Source organism: Olea europaea, chromosome 12 (assembly GCF_002742605.1).
Source record: "Olea europaea var. sylvestris chromosome 12, O_europaea_v1, whole genome shotgun sequence".
Taxonomy (NCBI): domain Eukaryota; kingdom Viridiplantae; phylum Streptophyta; class Magnoliopsida; order Lamiales; family Oleaceae; genus Olea; species Olea europaea.
The window spans coordinates 3,001,830-3,020,459 of NC_036248.1; the positions used below are offsets into that span (position 1 = coordinate 3,001,830).

At 33.7% G+C, this 18,630-nt stretch overlaps 2 protein-coding genes and 1 pseudogene across 4 annotated transcripts; all 3 read left to right on the forward strand.

The window, feature by feature from the left end:
• Positions 1–1,714: 1,714 nt before the first annotated feature.
• LOC111405206 (adenine phosphoribosyltransferase 5-like) lies at positions 1,715–6,258 on the forward strand. 2 transcript variants are annotated; one of them, XM_023033995.1, is made up of 7 exons: positions 1,715–2,011; positions 2,167–2,277; positions 2,747–2,839; positions 3,204–3,353; positions 3,575–3,633; positions 5,119–5,190; positions 5,961–6,258. In XM_023033995.1, the coding sequence occupies exons 1-7, from the start codon at positions 1,921–1,923 to the stop codon at positions 5,991–5,993; spliced, it is 609 nt and encodes a 202-aa protein (XP_022889763.1). In that variant the 5' UTR covers positions 1,715–1,920; the 3' UTR covers positions 5,994–6,258. The 2 variants fall into 2 exon arrangements, with proteins under 2 accessions (XP_022889763.1, XP_022889764.1); XM_023033996.1 differs by having other exon boundaries at positions 5,967–6,258.
• Positions 6,259–9,311: 3,053 nt separating this feature from the next.
• LOC111405207 lies at positions 9,312–13,467 on the forward strand. Of its 2 annotated transcripts, XM_023033998.1 has the most exons (6): positions 9,312–9,772; positions 10,357–10,396; positions 10,790–10,891; positions 11,795–12,015; positions 12,681–12,854; positions 13,151–13,467. In XM_023033998.1, exons 1-6 carry the CDS (start codon positions 9,578–9,580, stop codon positions 13,235–13,237), a joined length of 819 nt encoding a protein of 272 aa, XP_022889766.1. In that variant the 5' UTR covers positions 9,312–9,577; the 3' UTR covers positions 13,238–13,467. The 2 variants fall into 2 exon arrangements, with proteins under 2 accessions (XP_022889766.1, XP_022889765.1); XM_023033997.1 differs by lacking the exon at positions 10,790–10,891 and having other exon boundaries at positions 9,314–9,772; positions 10,357–10,498.
• Positions 13,468–14,153: 686 nt separating this feature from the next.
• The window catches only part of LOC111405208, a 7,791-nt pseudogene continuing 3,314 nt past the window's right edge, over positions 14,154–18,630 (forward strand).

Genomic DNA, 18,630 nt, shown 5'->3' on the forward strand with positions numbered 1-18,630 from the left:
AATCACCTTTTTCCCTATCAATCACACATTTTTCCTATGAAATCATTTTATACGTAAACCCAAAAATTTTCTAATTTTTTTTTTGTTTTTTGCATATTTTTAAAAAAATAACTATTACAACTATATTTTTCATAAAAAGAGCTCAAACAAATCTTATTGTATGTGGCTTTCTTCTACTTATTCAATTGAGATCACCTAAACATTTTATGTCCAGACAAAACATTTCACAATTATCCAAATCACGATTAAGCCCTTGTTTGAGCTACATTATGTCCCCATTTGGCTCCCAGTCTTTCCAAATTTTAATGGTTGAAATAATGTCTTTTTTGAAAAATGTGTAGTTGAAAAAGAATAAAAAATTTTTGATTTGCGAGTAATATTATTTTATGAAAAATTGTGTAGTAGAAAATAAAAGAGAAAAAGAATGAGAATGAGGGTCAAATGGGGGCTTTAATTCCTAAGAATGTATTTTTGAATAATGTATTGATAGAAAATGTGTGGTTAACAAATAAAGAAAAGTTTTGAATTCGTATATAATATTATTTTATTGAAAAATGTATGATTGAAATGATGTCAAATCACTATTTAAAAATGTATTTTTCTGAAAAAATGTGGTTCAAACATAGCCTAACTTAATTTATCTTTCATCCGCATGTTTGGAAAGTAATTTTTTCACAATTAATTTTGATCAAACATATTTGTTTTTACACGTAACACAAGACTTCAATTATTAACATTCACCTGTTTTTCACACATTCCATAAACTCAACTTCTAGTAGCGTGCTAATAGTCACTTAAAGTTCTCTTTTTTAACTTTACCCCGATTGATTTTGTCAAAAAATTATTTTTTTAGTAGATTTATATAAAATTGAAAAAATATGCACTTAAAGAGTGATTGAAATTATAAATTTCATAAAATAATAAAATATACTACTACCTCCGTCCCATTATATATGCTGACTTTTCTTACTTTTTTGTACCAATATATGGTCCTATTTCTTTATTGAAAATATTTTGTTTTGTTCGTTTACTAATATATACTCATTTAATTTGTCTAGTTATAATCAAATTTTCTCACTTAATATTGAAATTGTACAAATATAAAAATGGGTTGAATAAGAAATTTTTTGGCAAAAATTATTTTTTCAATAACATTAAATAAGATTTCTTAATCCATATAGCAAAATTCAATTTATATAAATGATATGAATGGAGTGTTAAAATTTGAGTAATGCTATTTAGTCCAATTGGGATTGCAATCCCAATTTAGGTGACATTAAATGATAAATTAAATAAAAAATGAAATTAAATGAGTTATTTAATTCTACTTATCAATTAATGTCAAATAACATTAATCTTAAATTTTTTATCATTTTTTTTAGAAGAACTAAATTGACCTCTCCAACGCCTTCAATAAATACGCACTATCAAGCCCCCTGAGGCATAGCCTAGTGATGCAAAGGACATGAGTGATGTTATCTTACGCCTTGTTGGCAGCCACCGTGTGGAGGTTCGATTCTTGAGACATGAAATTGGACTTCTTGTAGGTGCATTGTACAGACAGTTCTTGTTTTTTAGCCTGTTAAATCACATCCCGTGATTTACCTCCCTCACAAAATTTTAGGGACGGGACGGTAAAAACCCTCAAGGTTGGGTTCAACCTCTTTATAAATACGCACTACCAGGTTCATTTAAATATAGTATTTAGCCAAACCAATGCACTGCATTGAAGTCCCCGTTAAAGCACGGGATACCACCCCTTTATGTAAATGCAGAGAGAATTGAGAAGTAAATACCGGGTGTACAAATAATAGCAGAAGCCAGCATTTGGATCTTCCTCAGTGTAGATTTGTCCAATTTTTAAGAAATTCCCACTACCTACTTCGGCAAAAAAAAAAAAAAAAGAGCTGAAGAGAAGAAATGTTTGCCGCAGAAAATGGTTTAAGAGGAGACCCAAGATTGAAGGGTATTTCTGATGCAATTACAGTTGTTCCCCACTTCCCAAAACCAGGTATACTATTATTAAATATATGATAGATGTATGTGTATGATTTTCCCTTTTCTGGGTAGTGAACACGAACTTTTCTGGGCATTTTTTGATGTAATTATTCGAAGAAAATTTTGTGTAATAATGTAGTTGATATGTTTTATTTTTTTGGTTTCCAGGAATAATGTTCCAGGATATAACAACTTTGGTGTCGAATCCCAAAGCCTTCAAGGACACTATTGACATCTTCGTTGATCGTTACAGGGATATGGATATCTCTGTTGTTGCTGGTATAATTCTAACACCTTAACCTCTTATATCAAATGAAGTGGTTCGATGTGGTACTACAAATGTCTTGAGTTCAATGTTGATGCACTTATTTATAAAAATATTGTGCACGTACGTATGACGAGCATGTTGAGGACACCTAATTCGAATAAATAAGTTTGTCCTCTCTCTAACATTTCAAGCCAAATTTCACGTGATCCAAGATTATGCCTTTTTTCTTTTCCTTTTCTTTTTTTTTTGACTTTTTGGATGGTCTTTTTCATGACTTAAAACTAAAAGAGAAAAGGGAGTGTAGGCAAAAAGAGAACTTGAAATTTTACACATTGCTCATGTGAAGAGTTCTTGAATGTAACTGGTTGCCACATTTGATAAATCAAAATTATGTAACTTGCTGTATTGGTGTTTTTAATGCGAAAATTTGACTATTAATTCACGCTTGATCAGAGTGATAACTTCCATATTATCTCGTAGGAGTTGAAGCTAGAGGGTTTATGTTTGCTCCTGCAATTGCATTGGCAATTGGTGCAAAATTCATTCCTTTACGTAAACCTGGAAAGCTACCAGGTAAACTTTACCTTTTCAATATAAAGTCGGGTACAATTGTATGATTCTAAGCTTGATAATTAACTATCGATTCATAGCCCTTCTTATTAGGTCGAAGTTTTTATATTTTAAGGAACTAGAGAGCAATGGTTTGTTCTGTTTTGATTCTGATACCTTATACCTATGAATAACTAAAGGAGGAAAAGTGGAGGGTTGTAATTCTGACTGAAGAAGTTTTGTGAGAGCATACATTGTTAAGCTCAGAAGGAAATTAAATTCTTGTATCTTTTAATGTTTAAATTATTTCAGAAATATCAAGATCATACTTACATAACCAGAACCATTTTTTGCATCCCACTTTTCAAAATAACGAATTCATGTCCAGGTGAAGTTATTTCTGAAGCTTACGAGCTTGAATATGGTAAAGATCGTTTGGAGATGCATGTTGGGGCTGTTCAGCATGGAGAACGAGCATTAATAATTGATGATTTAGTGGCCACAGGAGGAACACTGTCTGCAGCCACAAGGCTTTTAGGTAAGATCCTGAAGTTGTTTCATTATCCCATTAAATTCTGCATGTGAAATATTACAGTAGCAGTGAGTTTTGGAAAAAAAAAAAAAGGATATTGTACTGAAATCCATAAAACCTCAGACATATTTAGCAAAAAAGGTAACCTAGAAATAACTTTTAAGCTTAGCCAAACATGCTTTGTACTCAGAACTGTGACAGATGATGATGTTCCTTTTGTTCTTCAGAACGAGTTGGTGCTGTGGTCGTTGAATGTGCATGTGTTATTGGATTGCCAGAGGTCAAGGTAATTCAACTTCTACTTCTCAAATTACCCCTCATTTTACGGAATAATCTACAAGTCATTGATCTGAAGTACTTCTCCTCTTCTATCTTTTCATGAAATTGATCTGATTTTCGCTTTCGAGTTTATCATCACACTGCAGCGTCCTCATTTGTTGCGGAACTATTCCCACTGGCATACGTTTCTTAGAAATAGTAATCTGTGAATCGTTTCAATACCATCCATACTTTCCTACGCTTCTCATTTTAATTTTCACGACATTAATTTATTCCTTGGACACCTAACTCACTGTAAATGTCCAAGTTACAGGGAGGCTTTTTTTGTTATCCTGATTGCAAGTGGTCAAAGTTTTACATTCTTATAACACGGACTTATAAGAGTTGGTGCATATATGTGCTGAACTATATCAACATTTTTGTTGCACTAGTTGAAGCTCCACCTCTCACCCCAGAGGCTTAGCTGGGGTAGGATGGTTGACGTCTTGCCGCTGTTTATTGGGCTTGATGAGTTGAGGTCAGGCCTCACCATTTGCGGTTTTCAAATTGAGCTAAGCAACTGGGGAAATGAGTTCACAATATTGGTATCCCTCATATGTTACTGCGGGCACTTTTTGCTACGCTTAACAAACTTAGTATATAAATAAGTTTTAATTAAAATAAATCTTTTCTAAAAGCATTATACCTGCTTGGCTGTATTGATTATTGCTAGGGAGCAACCGAAGCTGGGGATCAAATCCTAGGATAACATTTGTCTATCTAAACACTTCACTGCAGAAAAAAATGGAGGAAAGAGAAAGGAAAGGTTAAAAACTCATTGAGCTTACAAATTCCCCTAGTATATTGCTACTTCACAGCTAAACAATGTTATGTTTTGGAATCTTTTTCTACCTATTGTAGACCTAGATTTTATATATTTGTTCTAGTTTTCGGTTCATTAATCTCTATCTCTAACGATCCTTTCTGCAAATGCTTTCCGCAACGAAGTAGTTAATGTACCACATGGCACACGGGAACTTGATCTCCAAACTAAAACTGGTGATCTGAATTCCAACGTCTCGTCCCCTAGTTTAACGCATGCTAATCGAAATCAAAATTCACTGCAGGGATCTGACTAGAAAATTAAAATTTCACCCAAAATTTCGCATTTATAAAAACTTATGCAAGTTTTCCCTCATTCACACGCAAATTTGGATGGAAGATTACCCTTACAAGGCACTAATGTGTGTCAACAAGAGGAACCTACTTTCTTTCTATAACAAGGCAAATTGGTTGAATGCGTTATCTGCATTTTCTAAGCTAGCTGGCTTGTTATGATCCTCATTGTGGGTGATTATTTTATTTTTTGACTTGCCTTTATCGATATAAATTTTATGTTCTGTTCTCTCATTTTGCCCTGACATCCACCAGACAATTCTTATTGCAAATGTAGTTATTATACCTTTTTGGTGTCACTTACTTGGCTTGAATTCACTTGTTTAATCTTCTGTAGGGAAGGTGCAGATTGGATGGGAAACCACTATACATGTTGGTGGAACCTCGGAAAATAGAAAATTACACTCTGGTAAATTCTACATCTTTCTATTTCCTTGAGTAATTGCACTACCAAAGTTATTAAATGTATTTGAGTTGATGATCTTTTTATTATTCCTGCTAATTAATTTTCGATCATTGCATACACCCCCCACATCGGACAGCAAACCAAGATAGAAGATCAAACACTTGCAATGTGTCCCTTTTATTTTAGTCATCTTGTTGTAGATTGGTTAAAATGGGTGCTACTTTTCTTTTAAAAACTACTATGCTTGCAAGTCTCAATGCAAGAAATTCTCTTTGCAACATTGAAGTCGAAACCTTCCCAACCATGAAGTAGTCTTAACTCTCAATTGTACACCTTGAAGCAAAATATCTCGTATATATTATTTGTCTGATGATCACTATGGAGAAAGCTCCTTGCTGGTCTGGAGTGATGAAATATTGTGCTCATGAACTATGAATGCTGAATGCTAATCCTACTCTGTTGAGTTATATTTCTTTGGGTGAGCTGGGACACACTGTATTCTTAAGTGAAAATTTTGCTTCAAATTTTCAATCTATTGGCCAAGTAGCAAGTTGGTTCCTGACCTTGCCTAAGCTGGGAAACAAAACCTAGCTTCAGAAAGTTGGATTTGTACAGCCCACATGATGATTTAATGGAATATTTGGACTTTAGAGACTGACTGTACAAAAATATTTAAAGGTTGAGGACCAACTTGCTGGTGGATAAAATGTGTGATATCTTCCTGTATAAAGTTTCCTTTGACACTTATGTCTCATTCTCGACTCTGTTTCTAGCTGCAGCAGCGTTGTTTCGTGGATTCTGGTTAATTAGATGGCGAAATTGCTCTTACCATCAAACATCCCAAGCAATATGAGTTGGTGTAAATCTCGAAGCATGAAAGCTTACCTACCGTGCATATTTCCCCTGCAACTGAACAGAAGTTACGCGGCCCCATACGTTGTAGCTGGCTCAGTGGAAATAAGGTGTTGGCCCTTAGGTTTCCTTTCTGTATCTTCTCATTCCTTTGGATTAGTTTTGTAGAATATTTGATGTGCAACCCAATTCAAGTTTCCTGTGTGTTTATCATTTTTAGAACACAGCGTTTTACCGTTCCAACAATCAAAACGTGAGAAAAAATGAAAGTTCAGTGACTAATAAAGAACAAAAGAAAAAGTTTAGTGACCAGAGTGAATTAGTGAAGTAATGACATAACTTTTGAGAAAAAGTTTGAATTTGCGAACCGATATTAGGATCTGAATGTGCTAAATTGAAGATGGGTACTAAAATTATAAGAAAATTGAAGTTGATTAATCTGATTGCATACCATTATGAACACTTCGGCTCAAAAGTAAGGAAACAAAAATCTACAATGGCACATCCCTTCCTTTTTAAAATCTCCGTTCGGGGAACTATTTGATGACGTCGTTTTTTGTAAGGGTGACGTGGACAACAGATGTCAATTCTACTTGCATTCACGCATGCAAATTTCAAAACATTTGACCAAAGACTTGATCAGAGGAGGTCGTCGTATATGGACGTGAGAGATGCTATATGGCGTGAGACAAAAATGTTTAGATACCTACAGTATATTTATGGACAATTGTATTATAACAATAAGGAAAAATTGCAGTCAAGGTACCAAATCTTTCGTTTATTAGCAGACTTTGTTCAAATCTTTCATTTGTGCCACCGTAGGTACCAAACCTTTACAAAATTCGCAGTTCAAGTCCAGATTGACAGTTTCCGTCAGTTTGACCCCAAAAAACCATCAGTTGACCTCAAAAATTAAAAATCTAATAATTTGGACAAAGTAAGGCAAAGGGTAAAAATGTAACTTTATAATTTTAATGAAAAAAATTTTAAAAGGAAAATAAAAGAGCCCATCTCCTTCTTTTATCTTCCCCAATCCCTTTACCCCAGAAAATCTGGAAAAAAAAATCAGATTATAGTGATGCAAACAATTACTTGGGCAAGGATTTGTTCTGCAGGAAGAAAAGCATTTGCCTCTGAAACTTGTTTACAGCTTTCTTGTGATATCCTACAAATCTATCAAGTTTCCATAATGTTTCATTGTGTAGAATTTCAATATTAAACTCAATCTCATCTCCTTCCTGTAGCAAATTTGAAGTCCTCTTTTCACAATTTCAATCATTTGTCCAATTTCTCAGAAGGCAACTTCTGCAACAATGGCCCCAATTTTTGCTTTCTCCTCATTTCATGCTCATACAACATTTAGATTCAGGAATTGAACCCAAAGAAACCCTAATAAATCATTCAAAGGAAGTACACAAAACTGTTATCAAGGTCAAGAAAATCTATAAGCACCTAACAAGAAAAGAAAATTGGACCTTCAACTAAAATCTGAAGATTGTACCACCCGCACAGTACATTGCTCAAACATTCATACCCAATTTATCAAAAATACCCAAAATTCAAGAATACACACAAGCATAAAGAAATTCAAGAAAACTCTAATAAATCATTCAAAGAAGTGCTTGGGGGCGCTGCAACCACGGTGGTGTCGGGGGCTAGCAATTTGGTGGAGGTGGTTTTGATTTTGGAGAAAGGGAATTGGACGAAGGAGATGGGGTTTTCCTTTTTAAATAATTTTTACTTATTTTTTATATTAAAATTATAAAGTTACATTTTTACCCTTGTTTTACTAGGTCAAAATTATTAGTTTTTTAATTTTTGAGGTCAACTGACGATTTTTTGGGTCAAACTGACGGAAACTGTCAATCTCGACTTGAACTGCGAATTTTGTAAAAGTTTGGTACCTACGGTGACACAAATGAAAGGTTTGAACAAAGTCTGCTAATAAACGAAAAAATATGGTACCTTGGCTACAATTTTCCCTACTAATAACTCAAATAAATCAGTATAATCTAAACTCCAGTAAACAAGATTGTGAAATAAGCAAGAGAGGACAAATTGTAGCTTTAAGTATAAAAAGTCGCATTAGTGTTCAAACGATACAAGGATGAGGTATTTATAGCATTGCATCTGAAATGGTATCTATTGAATGAGGGGTACGTGGTTTCAACTCCTTAATTGAAGTATTTTATCCTAGACATCAGTTTAACCTCATTAGCATGTGGCGCAGTTAATGTTGGAACATATAGTATCATCCATGATGACAAGACTTTAACATTTCTCTTGTTAATTATTACAAAAGTAAAATCAATTAGAGGAAATTTCACAGGATGTTCATTTTCACCTAATCATTTGCAAAAATGTCCACCATTGCAAAAATGTCTATTTTGGAAGAATTTAGACCAAAATATTCTTATTAACAATTTATAATTCTACACTAAGACAAAAAAAATGGACATTTTTGCAAAATTGTTATTGGCTAATAAAATTTTGACACATAACCTGTCTTATTTATTTCAAAAGCATACATGTCAAATCACAATAATGCTATGTTTTTCATTAACTCAGAAATGTCGAGAACTACATTTCAAATGTAAAGAAATGTCATATTCAAAATGAAATGTCAATCTAAACAAATGAAACGGTGTTCAAATGTCGAGAATGACATATGAAATATCGAGAAACATTATTTTAATATAACTTCTCATGAAAGATACTTCTCGAAATTCGTGATAAATTGGAAAAAAAATCAAATGTCGAAAATGACATTCAATTGCTCCATTTTTTCATTGGGGCATGATAGACAAATTGACACTAAATTCAAATAAGTGGACAATTTTTAATTCAAACCTTTAAAATTGGAAATTCTTAAAAATGCCTCAATCAATTATTTCAATTAGATTTCATTAAGGATCTTCAAATGAAGATCATCACTTGTCACAATGGAGATTCGAATTCAACTTTGAGCCTCGCTATTTTAGTTAGGACTTCGAGGCATTTTACTTTCACATGGAAACGCTTCAGTAAAAGTGGGTTTTGACAACAATTAATCTATTTGTACAAAATTTGTTGACAAAATAGATATTGACAAAATCTAAACCGTCAATTTGTTTTGATTGAAAAATAAGGGATATAGATTTTGTCAACTCGAATTTTATCTACTTCCTTTGTCAACGCCTTTGTACACGTATCATTACTCTTTTGACAGAGATCTACAAAATGCTGGGGCTCAGAAATGTAATATTCATGTGGGCCCATCAACACTTATTGTCCACGCGTATCTTCATCGCGAGTTAAACCGCCTAGATCAACACAACCAGTATAAATATCCATTAGAACCTAGAAACTATCCATCCAAAGCGAAGCGAAGGAGAAAAAAGTGTTCCTTAAGAAAAGCTTGGAATTTCGAAGGCACCGTGCAAACCCTAACCCTAATTCCTTATTTGTTCATTTGATTTAATTCAGTCAGCAAAGAAGAGAACTGGAAAGAGGGATTTGTTAATTTATTCATCTGTATCAGATTTGAATACTTTGAATAATGTCTGCAATAGTGTGCGGGAAGAGATCTTTCTTCGAAGAGATACTAACAACGTCATCGCCGGTGTTGGGATCACCGCCGGTTTCCAAGAAACGTCGCTGCTCTTCCACCACCTCCCCGGTTCAGTTCTCCTACTCGCCGCCGAGGAGTCTTTTCGATGAATTCAAGGCTTCGTTTCCTGATATGGATAGTGAGGTTAGTTCACCCTTTATTAATTTTTGTTCTCCCAGTTTTTGCGCATTTTCTTTAGGATTTTATTGTGGTTATGGGGTGACACGGGATATTTTTTTCTTGTGTATTCTAGATTGACAAAAAAAGTTTGAATTTTATTAGATTAAAATTACCATACAATTTGCAGCTATTCAGTGCCTTTTGTAATTGTTTTTCGGGTTTTTGATAATGTTGGAATCAAGCTTTTGTATGTTGTTGAACTCCTATATTGATGGTGATGAATTATACATAATTATGATGTAATAAGCAGATAAAACAAACATCTATAGAGAAATGAATAAATCGAAGATGGAAATCTAAGGACAACTTCTCTCGAGTTAACTATATATATGTGTTACTGCAAAAGGATATTGACTTGCTGGGTTTTAACCTTTTGATTTTCTTAACATATATATTCAGAACACCCTTTAACATCCGCTTCGTTATTTCTGCTATTCTGCTTGAAATACATACCTTATCGTTCCGCTTCTTTATGTTTCTTACCTTAGAAAGTTCTGATAACCATAAAACAACCAATAACTTCTGAGTATAACTAAATTGTTTTGCAGCTCCTTGAGAAAGTTTTGGAAGAATCTGGCAATAATTTACATGCTGCTATCAAGAGCCTGCAGGGGCTTCGTCTTGGATATGCAGAAGGTGCAGAGGACAACTCGAGTTTCGCTGAGGATGTAAATGCAGGCATGGAGAAAGGCACGTATTTATATTGCGTGGACCGAATAATAGGCAGTAACTGGAAAGGGTTGAGTTCACCCTGCCCACATGTTATTTATTTTATAATTTTGTTTCATTTTACTCCTTTCCTGAAATTTTTTGAACTACATGTATGTAATAGATTTTTCTGTACATTTATTATATTTATCTCTTTGCTTATATGTGGTAGCGTTCTATGTGTAATAATACAGATATATAATAATGCATTATCACAAAATGTACTCTGATGCATATTTTATTGCGTAGTTCATGTTCATAGCAATAATTTACATGCTGCTATCAAGAGCCTGCAGGGGCTTCGTCTTGGATATGCAGAAGGTGCAGAGGACAACTCGAGTTTCGCTGAGGATGTAAATGCAGGCATGGAGAAAGGCACGTATTTATATTGCGTGGACCGAATAATAGGCAGTAACTGGAAAGGGTTGAGTTCACCCTGCCCACATGTTATTTATTTTATAATTTTGTTTCATTTTACTCCTTTCCTGAAATTTTTTGAACTACATGTATGTAATAGATTTTTCTGTACATTTATTATATTTATCTCTTTGCTTATATGTGGTAGCGTTCTATGTGTAATAATACAGATATATAATAATGCATTATCACAAAATGTACTCTGATGCATATTTTATTGCGTAGTTCATGTTCATAGGGTTTACCTATTTATAGGCTTGGCTTATTCCTGCCCAACTAATAGTAGATTTAAAGTATAGATCTCCACAATTACAAAAGAGAGGACTCTAGATGAAACTGGAAATCTAATACAGGCTGTTCAGATTATCAACATGACAAAGTGCCACCTAATAACGTTCGGTGAGATCACCAATGAGAGTGTGTTAGTGTCCAAAAAAAGGTCCTGGGTACCTATTCAAAAATAAACATTTTATTTATTCAGAAAATTTATTAAGATACATTTTAGCGTGTCATATAAGAAAGAAATGTTTAATAGTGAGATGGTGGTTATCTATCTAATCACTGTGACTTCGTCATTTCTTGTCTATAAATGTGCTTTTCCTATTATCTATATCATCCTGGTGGGATGGTGGTTAGATATGTCTATGATTTCTATGCTTTAGTTGGTCTTCCCTCTTTTCCCTCTCGCATAAAACCATTTCGTAGCAGTTTTATACTTACAAATAGGTAAAAATATGTGACATTTTCATTGATTATGGGCATTATTATTGACATGTTTGTTTACATCTTGAGTTTTCACTCTCAAGGCTTTTCAATACCTATTTAAAACATTTGATCACATACTCCATATAAAATTGACAGGTTCGACACCATGTGTCGGAGATGCAGTTCTTTTGGAGGACTCTCAAGTCCAGAACAATCTACCTATGGATGGTGCAGAATGGATTGAGTTGTTTGTGAAGGAGATGATGAGTGCCACTAGCATAGATGATGCTAGATTCCGCACAACAAGACTGTTGGAAGGTTTGGATAAATCCATCAGTTCTAGAATTGGTTCTGAAGCTGCTCAAAATTTTCAGAAGGTTACTATTTCCAAGTTCACACCTATTTTTCTTTTAGATCATTAAAGCTGCAAAATGGTTGTGTAACTGTTGATCAGAAATAGTTTTGTTGGCCAACCCATTTAAGGGAACAGGGTTTTCTGCGGGTGTTAACATATAACCATTAGTGATTTGTTTGATAGGGAGGATTTGATGGTATTATGATAGTATTGTGAAATAATATCAAGGAAGAAAAAGAATTTAAAATTTTGTTTATATTTTCAAGTCCTATCCAATGTTGTGTACCAAGAATGCATTAGATTCCACCTTGGGCTGGCTTCTTAATCCTATAGATGGATACAATAGGTGTTATTGTTTGGAAATATTTATTTGCATCTTTATATTTTTTTGAATATAATTTGGTAGTAAAAACAAGCCAATGTTGCTTGCTATTTATTGCAAGAATTGCTTCTTTATTTTAGGCCTACTCCGCTGAGTCCTGCCTCATGTTATTGAGCCCCGGTTTGGTTTAGATAAAAATCAGATTTTTAGTAGATTTTGATAAAAGTTGATGAAATGTGTGATTGAAAAGTTGTGGATCCTATGAGATGGGTGGTTGAAATTAATTATTGATTTCGACTTAGATTTTAATTCACTTTTTAGTTGAACCAAAAAGGGGATAATTAAATATTTTTCGTGCAAACCAGGAAAACATGATGCTGAAGGAACAAATTGAGGCACTTCTTCGGGACAATGCCATTCTCAAACGTGCTGTTTCCATCCAGCATGAACGTCAAAAAGAGTACGATGAGAGTAACCAAGAGGTGCAGCAATTGAAGCAGTTGGTGGCTCAATATCAGGAGCAGTTGAGAACTCTTGAGGTAAATACTAGAACTTCATAAATTTATTTAGGGACAAGTTAAGAGCATGTCGTGCTTAGCCCTAAAAAAGAAGTAAACTTGCTCTAGTAGAAGTAAGGAAACGCTTTTGAAAAAGTAACATTTTGTACTATAATTTCTAAAAAATGGTCACTTTGAAAGAAAAACAAAACCGTTTGGGAGAATAAAGTTAAAAAGTAAATTGAACCTTGGGCTATAAAAAATATGTACCCTTTTACTTCTTTTTCATTAAGGATTTGGCAACCATTATGTGAATAACTGATTTTGATTTCTTGCAGGTGAACAACTATGCCTTGATATTGCATTTGCGTCAGGCTCAACCGAGCAACTCCATCCCGGGACGTTTTCATCCAGATGTATTTTAATAAAGAACGAAATTTAGCTACATAAGCATATCTGTTTAGTCTCATAAAGGGTGTTCTCATGAAGCATTGTAAGCTGATACTGTTCATCATCGTAAGCAAAATTTAATAACTCTGATTCCGTCAAAAAGTTGTTGGAGATATTAGTTCGCCTTCGAGTTTTGTGCTTATGTATTTTGTAGTGTTTGGATTCTCAATGGATGAGTTGAGCATCGGGTGGGTTGATTTGGTTATTTTGATACTCAGAATCGACAATTATATATATATATATTAGTCAGTAATAACTAATTTGGTACTGTAAATTTGTTACTTGTTGTGTAGGGTCATTTGGTTAAGGTGAATAAATTATAAAAAAAATTTAAAATTCTGAAAACTTATGAATTTGGATCTAGAGTTGAGTATTAGTTCAAGAATCAAAGAGTGTTGAGGACTAGATCAATTTTTGGTTCTCAAATTTTTAATAGGATTGGAAATTTGGGTTTCAATTTAGATTTGAATTCTATTTAGATTCAAAAAATTTGATTCCGATTATAATGCTTAACCTAATTTTATTGATGCATACTCTTTAATTGGAAAATAAATAGCTTTGATTATAACTCTCCAATGGAGCCCCAAGTCTTACAAAATTGAAATATTGGTGAGTTTGGCAAATTATTAAAAAAAAAAAAAGGTTAAAGACAAAAAAAAAAGGAAGAATAAGTTAAAGACAAACTTGCTCCATATTTAGGTTTTGTTTGACCCACTTTTTTTTCGAAAAAATACATTCTTAAATAATGATTTGATATTATTTCAATAAAATAATATTATATATAAATTTAAATTTTTTTTTTATTTTTTAATTACAAATTTTTAATCAATATATTATTTAAAAATACATTATTACGAAAATAATGCAACCCAACGGCATAATAGATTGCTCCCTCGCACCAAATTTGAATTCAGTTATAACTCCTTTAATTAAGCTCACAGCTCTCGTCACCGCCAGCTAAACCTTAATTCAAGCCTCCAATCCCAATCCCTAACCGAACCTCCATCCAATTGCAATCAGCATCCTCAATTCTAAGTTTTCGAATAATAATTATCAATCTAGATCCAAGATGGTTCTTGCGCAACTAGGGGGAAGCACATACCGTGCTATGCAGCAGATGAACAATGCGACGATCGTCGATCAAAAAGCGTTGAACGACTGTCTGAACGATATTGCAACCTTCAGGCCGATGTCCAGGTCAAGCTCATCAGCGATATGCGGATTAATATTAAATGAATTGTTAATTTCGATGACCTTGCGGACTGTCTCAACAAGCGCAAAATTATCCAACAGGTACACGGCTATAAACCTGATCTTGATTTGACTTCCCTATGCACAAAAATGTAAAACAAAAAGAACACAGAATTTTCTACCTTTTGCGTGGAAGTGAACGGAGGAAATCAGGACAATAAATATGGAATCATGGAATGATTCATCTGTACTCTGTAGCAGCTAACTTGTTCTCCAACCTACTAGTAACAGATTTAAAAGAAGTTCCCAGATCAGCCATCTCCAAATCCAACTTTTTCAGGTGCTCGTCCACAACCTTTGCTCCAGTGTCCATGGTTTGTAATGGCCCAGTGTTTCACGCCTGCTTTGATACCAATTTGTCACGAGCTGAACCCCACCTCGCAACTTCACACTTGCACAGATCAAATAATGGAAATCTTACCAGCTGAACCAGTTAAAATTATAACCAAATTAAGAGAAATAGAATGGGGAAAGGGATAAATGGAAAATAATAAGAAATGGCCGCATGCGGAGCATCACCAACTATGAGAAATCCACCAATCCACATGGGGAGAGAATGGCAGATTACACCGATGCCTCCTCTCTCGCACGTGGGCTGTATATATATATATACACCCCCTGTTACAAGGTGAAAGTCGAATTTTCCTAGTTCAAAATGATAAAAATCGTGTGTTCAACCTATTACAACTCATTTAAGTAAAACGACACCGTTTAATTAAACAAACCGATGCCACTTCTAATTCGGATTCTTATTACTACTGTTGACTCCTCCTTCCTCTTCTTCTGGTTTGCTTCTTAAATAACAGTGGGTAGAATTGCGAATATTTATGAATTAGGCCTTAATCTAGACTTAGTTACTATCGCCAGTAAATATATATTATGACACATGAGGGAAATACTTCTGTACTTCTTACATATTTTGAGTATCTCTTTTGTTCTTGTAGATGAACCCCATAACATTGTTTTTTATTATTTTGTCAACAATGAAACCCCCTTGGATTGTCAACCTACTGTATCATCTACTTTGGACTGATTAGTTGGACCGATTAGTGGAGTTCTTGGATTCAATGTCTATGTCTGCTTAGTTGTAATTTGAACAAACGATGATGTGTATTGAACTAGCCAAACTCATTAACTCTTGAAGAAACACCTGTTTACCTTTTGATTTGTAGGGTGTATTTATTTGGTTTAACTTCTGCAGGAATCTAGGTTTCAAGCACCCATCGGATATTCTCCTCTTTGATGTCGTTTTGTTACGCATATTTGTTTTTGTCATTTTCTGATTTTTATTAGGTGATGGCTCACAATCGGTGTACATATATTGTGTATACTTGGCATTCCCTCCATTTTAGGATAAGTCTTTTGGTTTTCTCTTGTTATAACTGCATATTTTCGGTTATATTTTGGATGAATATACTACTAGCATCTAATGAAATTAAGCTGTCTGGGTTTCTTTTATTCTACTTCTACGTTTTTAAAGAAGTTTCTTCCCTCCTTTAGGCTATATTTAACGAGATCTGCAAGATTTTGGATCCACGGAAACCTTCATTTACACCAATGAAAGGGAAACCAAGTGTTGTTATGTTTCTAGGTTTGCAAGGTATATTAATGTCCTTGAAAGAGTGTATATTTTCCACATGTTTTGGCAACTTAGTTTATTCTTATTTTGCTGGGAAGTCTATGATATGGTTCAATGTCACTACAGATATTTCTAGCATTTATAGTTTACTATTGTGAATAAATTAAGAGCTTGTTTGGTGCAGATTTTTAGACAATTAAAATCAATTTTTTGACCATTATTTTACTATTTCAGCCGTCATTTTTTGAATTTTTCTTTCACAGGTAGGACTCATTTTATCTTCAATGATCAAAAAATCAATTATCAAAATTCTTACCAAACGAGCACTAACTCTCAAGTGCTTTTGTCTCATTTTCAAAAATTGATGTTCTTATTTGCCTATATTAAATATAGGGTCTGGAAAAATGACATGTACAAAATATGCATACTACCACAGTACCACCACAAGAAGGGCTGGAAACCAGCCCTTGTTTGTGCTGATACATTCGAGCAGGTGCTTTTGACCAGTTGAAACAGAATGCAACTAAAGCTAAAATTCCATTATATGGAAGGTAACATTTTTTCCAGATCTTTAAATGGCTATATTTCTTCCTTAAACTTACAAAATTTATGTGTTGTTATAATATGGTGCTTGAGATGCATAAATTGTGATCTCAGTGACGAAAGTTCCATGGCTATCCCTGTCAGAGAGGAAGAACATGATTTATTATTTTCAGTGCTTGAATCACTTACAAAGTAAAAGACAGGAAGTGCCGTTTCATTCCTTGAACACAAGGAGAAACAAAATCCTTGCTAAACAGGCCATGTTTGATCTACATTATTTCAAAAAAATACATTCTTATACAGTGATTTGACATTATTTCACCACACATTCTTCAATAAAATAATATTACACGTAAACCCAATACTTTTCTTTATTTTTTAACTACACATTTTCCATCAATATACTATTCAAAAATGCATTCTAAGAAAAATAATGTGGCTCAAACAAGGGCACAATTTCAAAGCCATAACACTATTTACAATTAAGCCCCTGTTTGACAGCCGATAAAAATAGTTTTTTGAGGAAAATGAGTTTTTAAATAGTGATTTTTTTGGAGAATGTTTGAATTGGCCTATCAAAATGGAAAAATAAAAAAATTGGAGAACGTGTGGTTGAAAAACAGAAAAAGTTTTAAGTTAACATGTAAAATATTTTATTGTGAGAATCTGTAGTTGAAATAAGTTTGAGAAAAAAATAGTTTTGTTTTAATGGTTGTCAAATAGTGGCTAAGTAGTGTAGATTTTTGTTTGAAGATCAATGATGGGTAGAAAATCAGGATAATATGATTCATGACTAAGATTCACTCATAGTTTCCTTTGATTTGTATACAATAAGGTCATTATTTGAATAAATAATTTTCATTTTTCTTAATGGTTATTTTATAATGTCATAGAATGGTACAATGAAGGGTGGTAGACTGGAAGTAGTTAGAGAAATGATTCCACATTACATTGTGGAATGTATATTTGTTATCCTCTTGAAAGATTTATCCTTCTGAAAGAATGGATTATGCCTGCACTCTCTTTTTCCCCTTCTTATGAGGCTTATTCATTACTAAACTTGTATTTTTTTACACACACAAAAAATACAAGTTGTGACTGATATACTGGATTTTAGTTGGTTATAGGTGGATCTGAATTACTGTAAGAGTAACAAGTAACATATCTACATCTGAATTATACCTTTAGATGTCATATATGGTCGTTCTTTCCAGCTTTAGTTGCCTCTTCCTCAGATTATGCATACTGTTTCATTATACATCTAATGGAAATCTTGTGCTATAATGTGGAAAATGTGTTGTTATATTTTGAATTTTTTTTATGACTGAAACTTAATTGCGAATTCTGCTAGTGGATGCTTTTTTGTTTTTATTTGTGGATTGAGCTGTTTGATTTTGACATTTTGTTAAATATAAGAGCCTGCTTTGTTTGTGTTCTTTAGTTTTTCCGTTTAATTACTTTGTAATCGCTACACAGAGTCAGATCCTGTGAGAATTGCAGTTGAAGGTGTTGAAAGATTCTAGAAAGAAAATTGTGACCTCATAATTGTTAATACCAGTGGTTGCCACAAACAAGAAGCCGCTCTGTTTGAAGAGATGCGTCAAGTTTCTGAAGCGACGGTATGTTTTTGCTGTGTTATTCCTCTCTTCTCAGTTCTGGGTTGTACTTCAATTACTAATCTCCTAATTTCAATCCTTCAGAAACCAGATCTAGTTATATTTGTTTTGGATAGAAGTATTGGTCAAGCTGCTTTTGATCAAGCTCAAGCATTCAAGCAAAGCATTGCAGTTGGAGCTGTGATTGTTACTAAAATGGATGGTCATGCGAAGGGAGGTGGTGCTCTTAGTGCGTAAGATTCATTGCAAACTCTAATTTATCCTACGAATTAAAATGTGGTTTTTTATGGGTTTTAAGTGGCGAACAATCTTGTCGTAGGGTTGCCTAATTTCATGCTTAAAGTGATTGTATACCTCCCGTGTACTCTCTTTTAAGGAA

Bases quoted from the DNA above. Each gene is read 5' to 3' on its own strand.
- LOC111405207 (XM_023033998.1), top strand. From the start codon at position 9,578: ATGTCTGCAATAGTGTGCGGGAAGAGATCTTTCTTCGAAGAGATACTA. The intron at 9,773-10,356 runs GTTAGTTCACCC...ATTGTTTTGCAG, and splicing joins TTCCTGATATGGATAGTGAG to CTCCTTGAGAAAGTTTTGGA. The intron at 12,855-13,150 runs GTAAATACTAGA...GATTTCTTGCAG, and splicing joins AGCAGTTGAGAACTCTTGAG to GTGAACAACTATGCCTTGAT.
- LOC111405206 (XM_023033995.1), top strand. From the start codon at position 1,921: ATGTTTGCCGCAGAAAATGGTTTAAGAGGAGACCCAAGATTGAAGGGT. The intron at 2,840-3,203 runs GTAAACTTTACC...ATTCATGTCCAG, and splicing joins TAAACCTGGAAAGCTACCAG to GTGAAGTTATTTCTGAAGCT. The intron at 3,354-3,574 runs GTAAGATCCTGA...TTTGTTCTTCAG, and splicing joins TGCAGCCACAAGGCTTTTAG to AACGAGTTGGTGCTGTGGTC.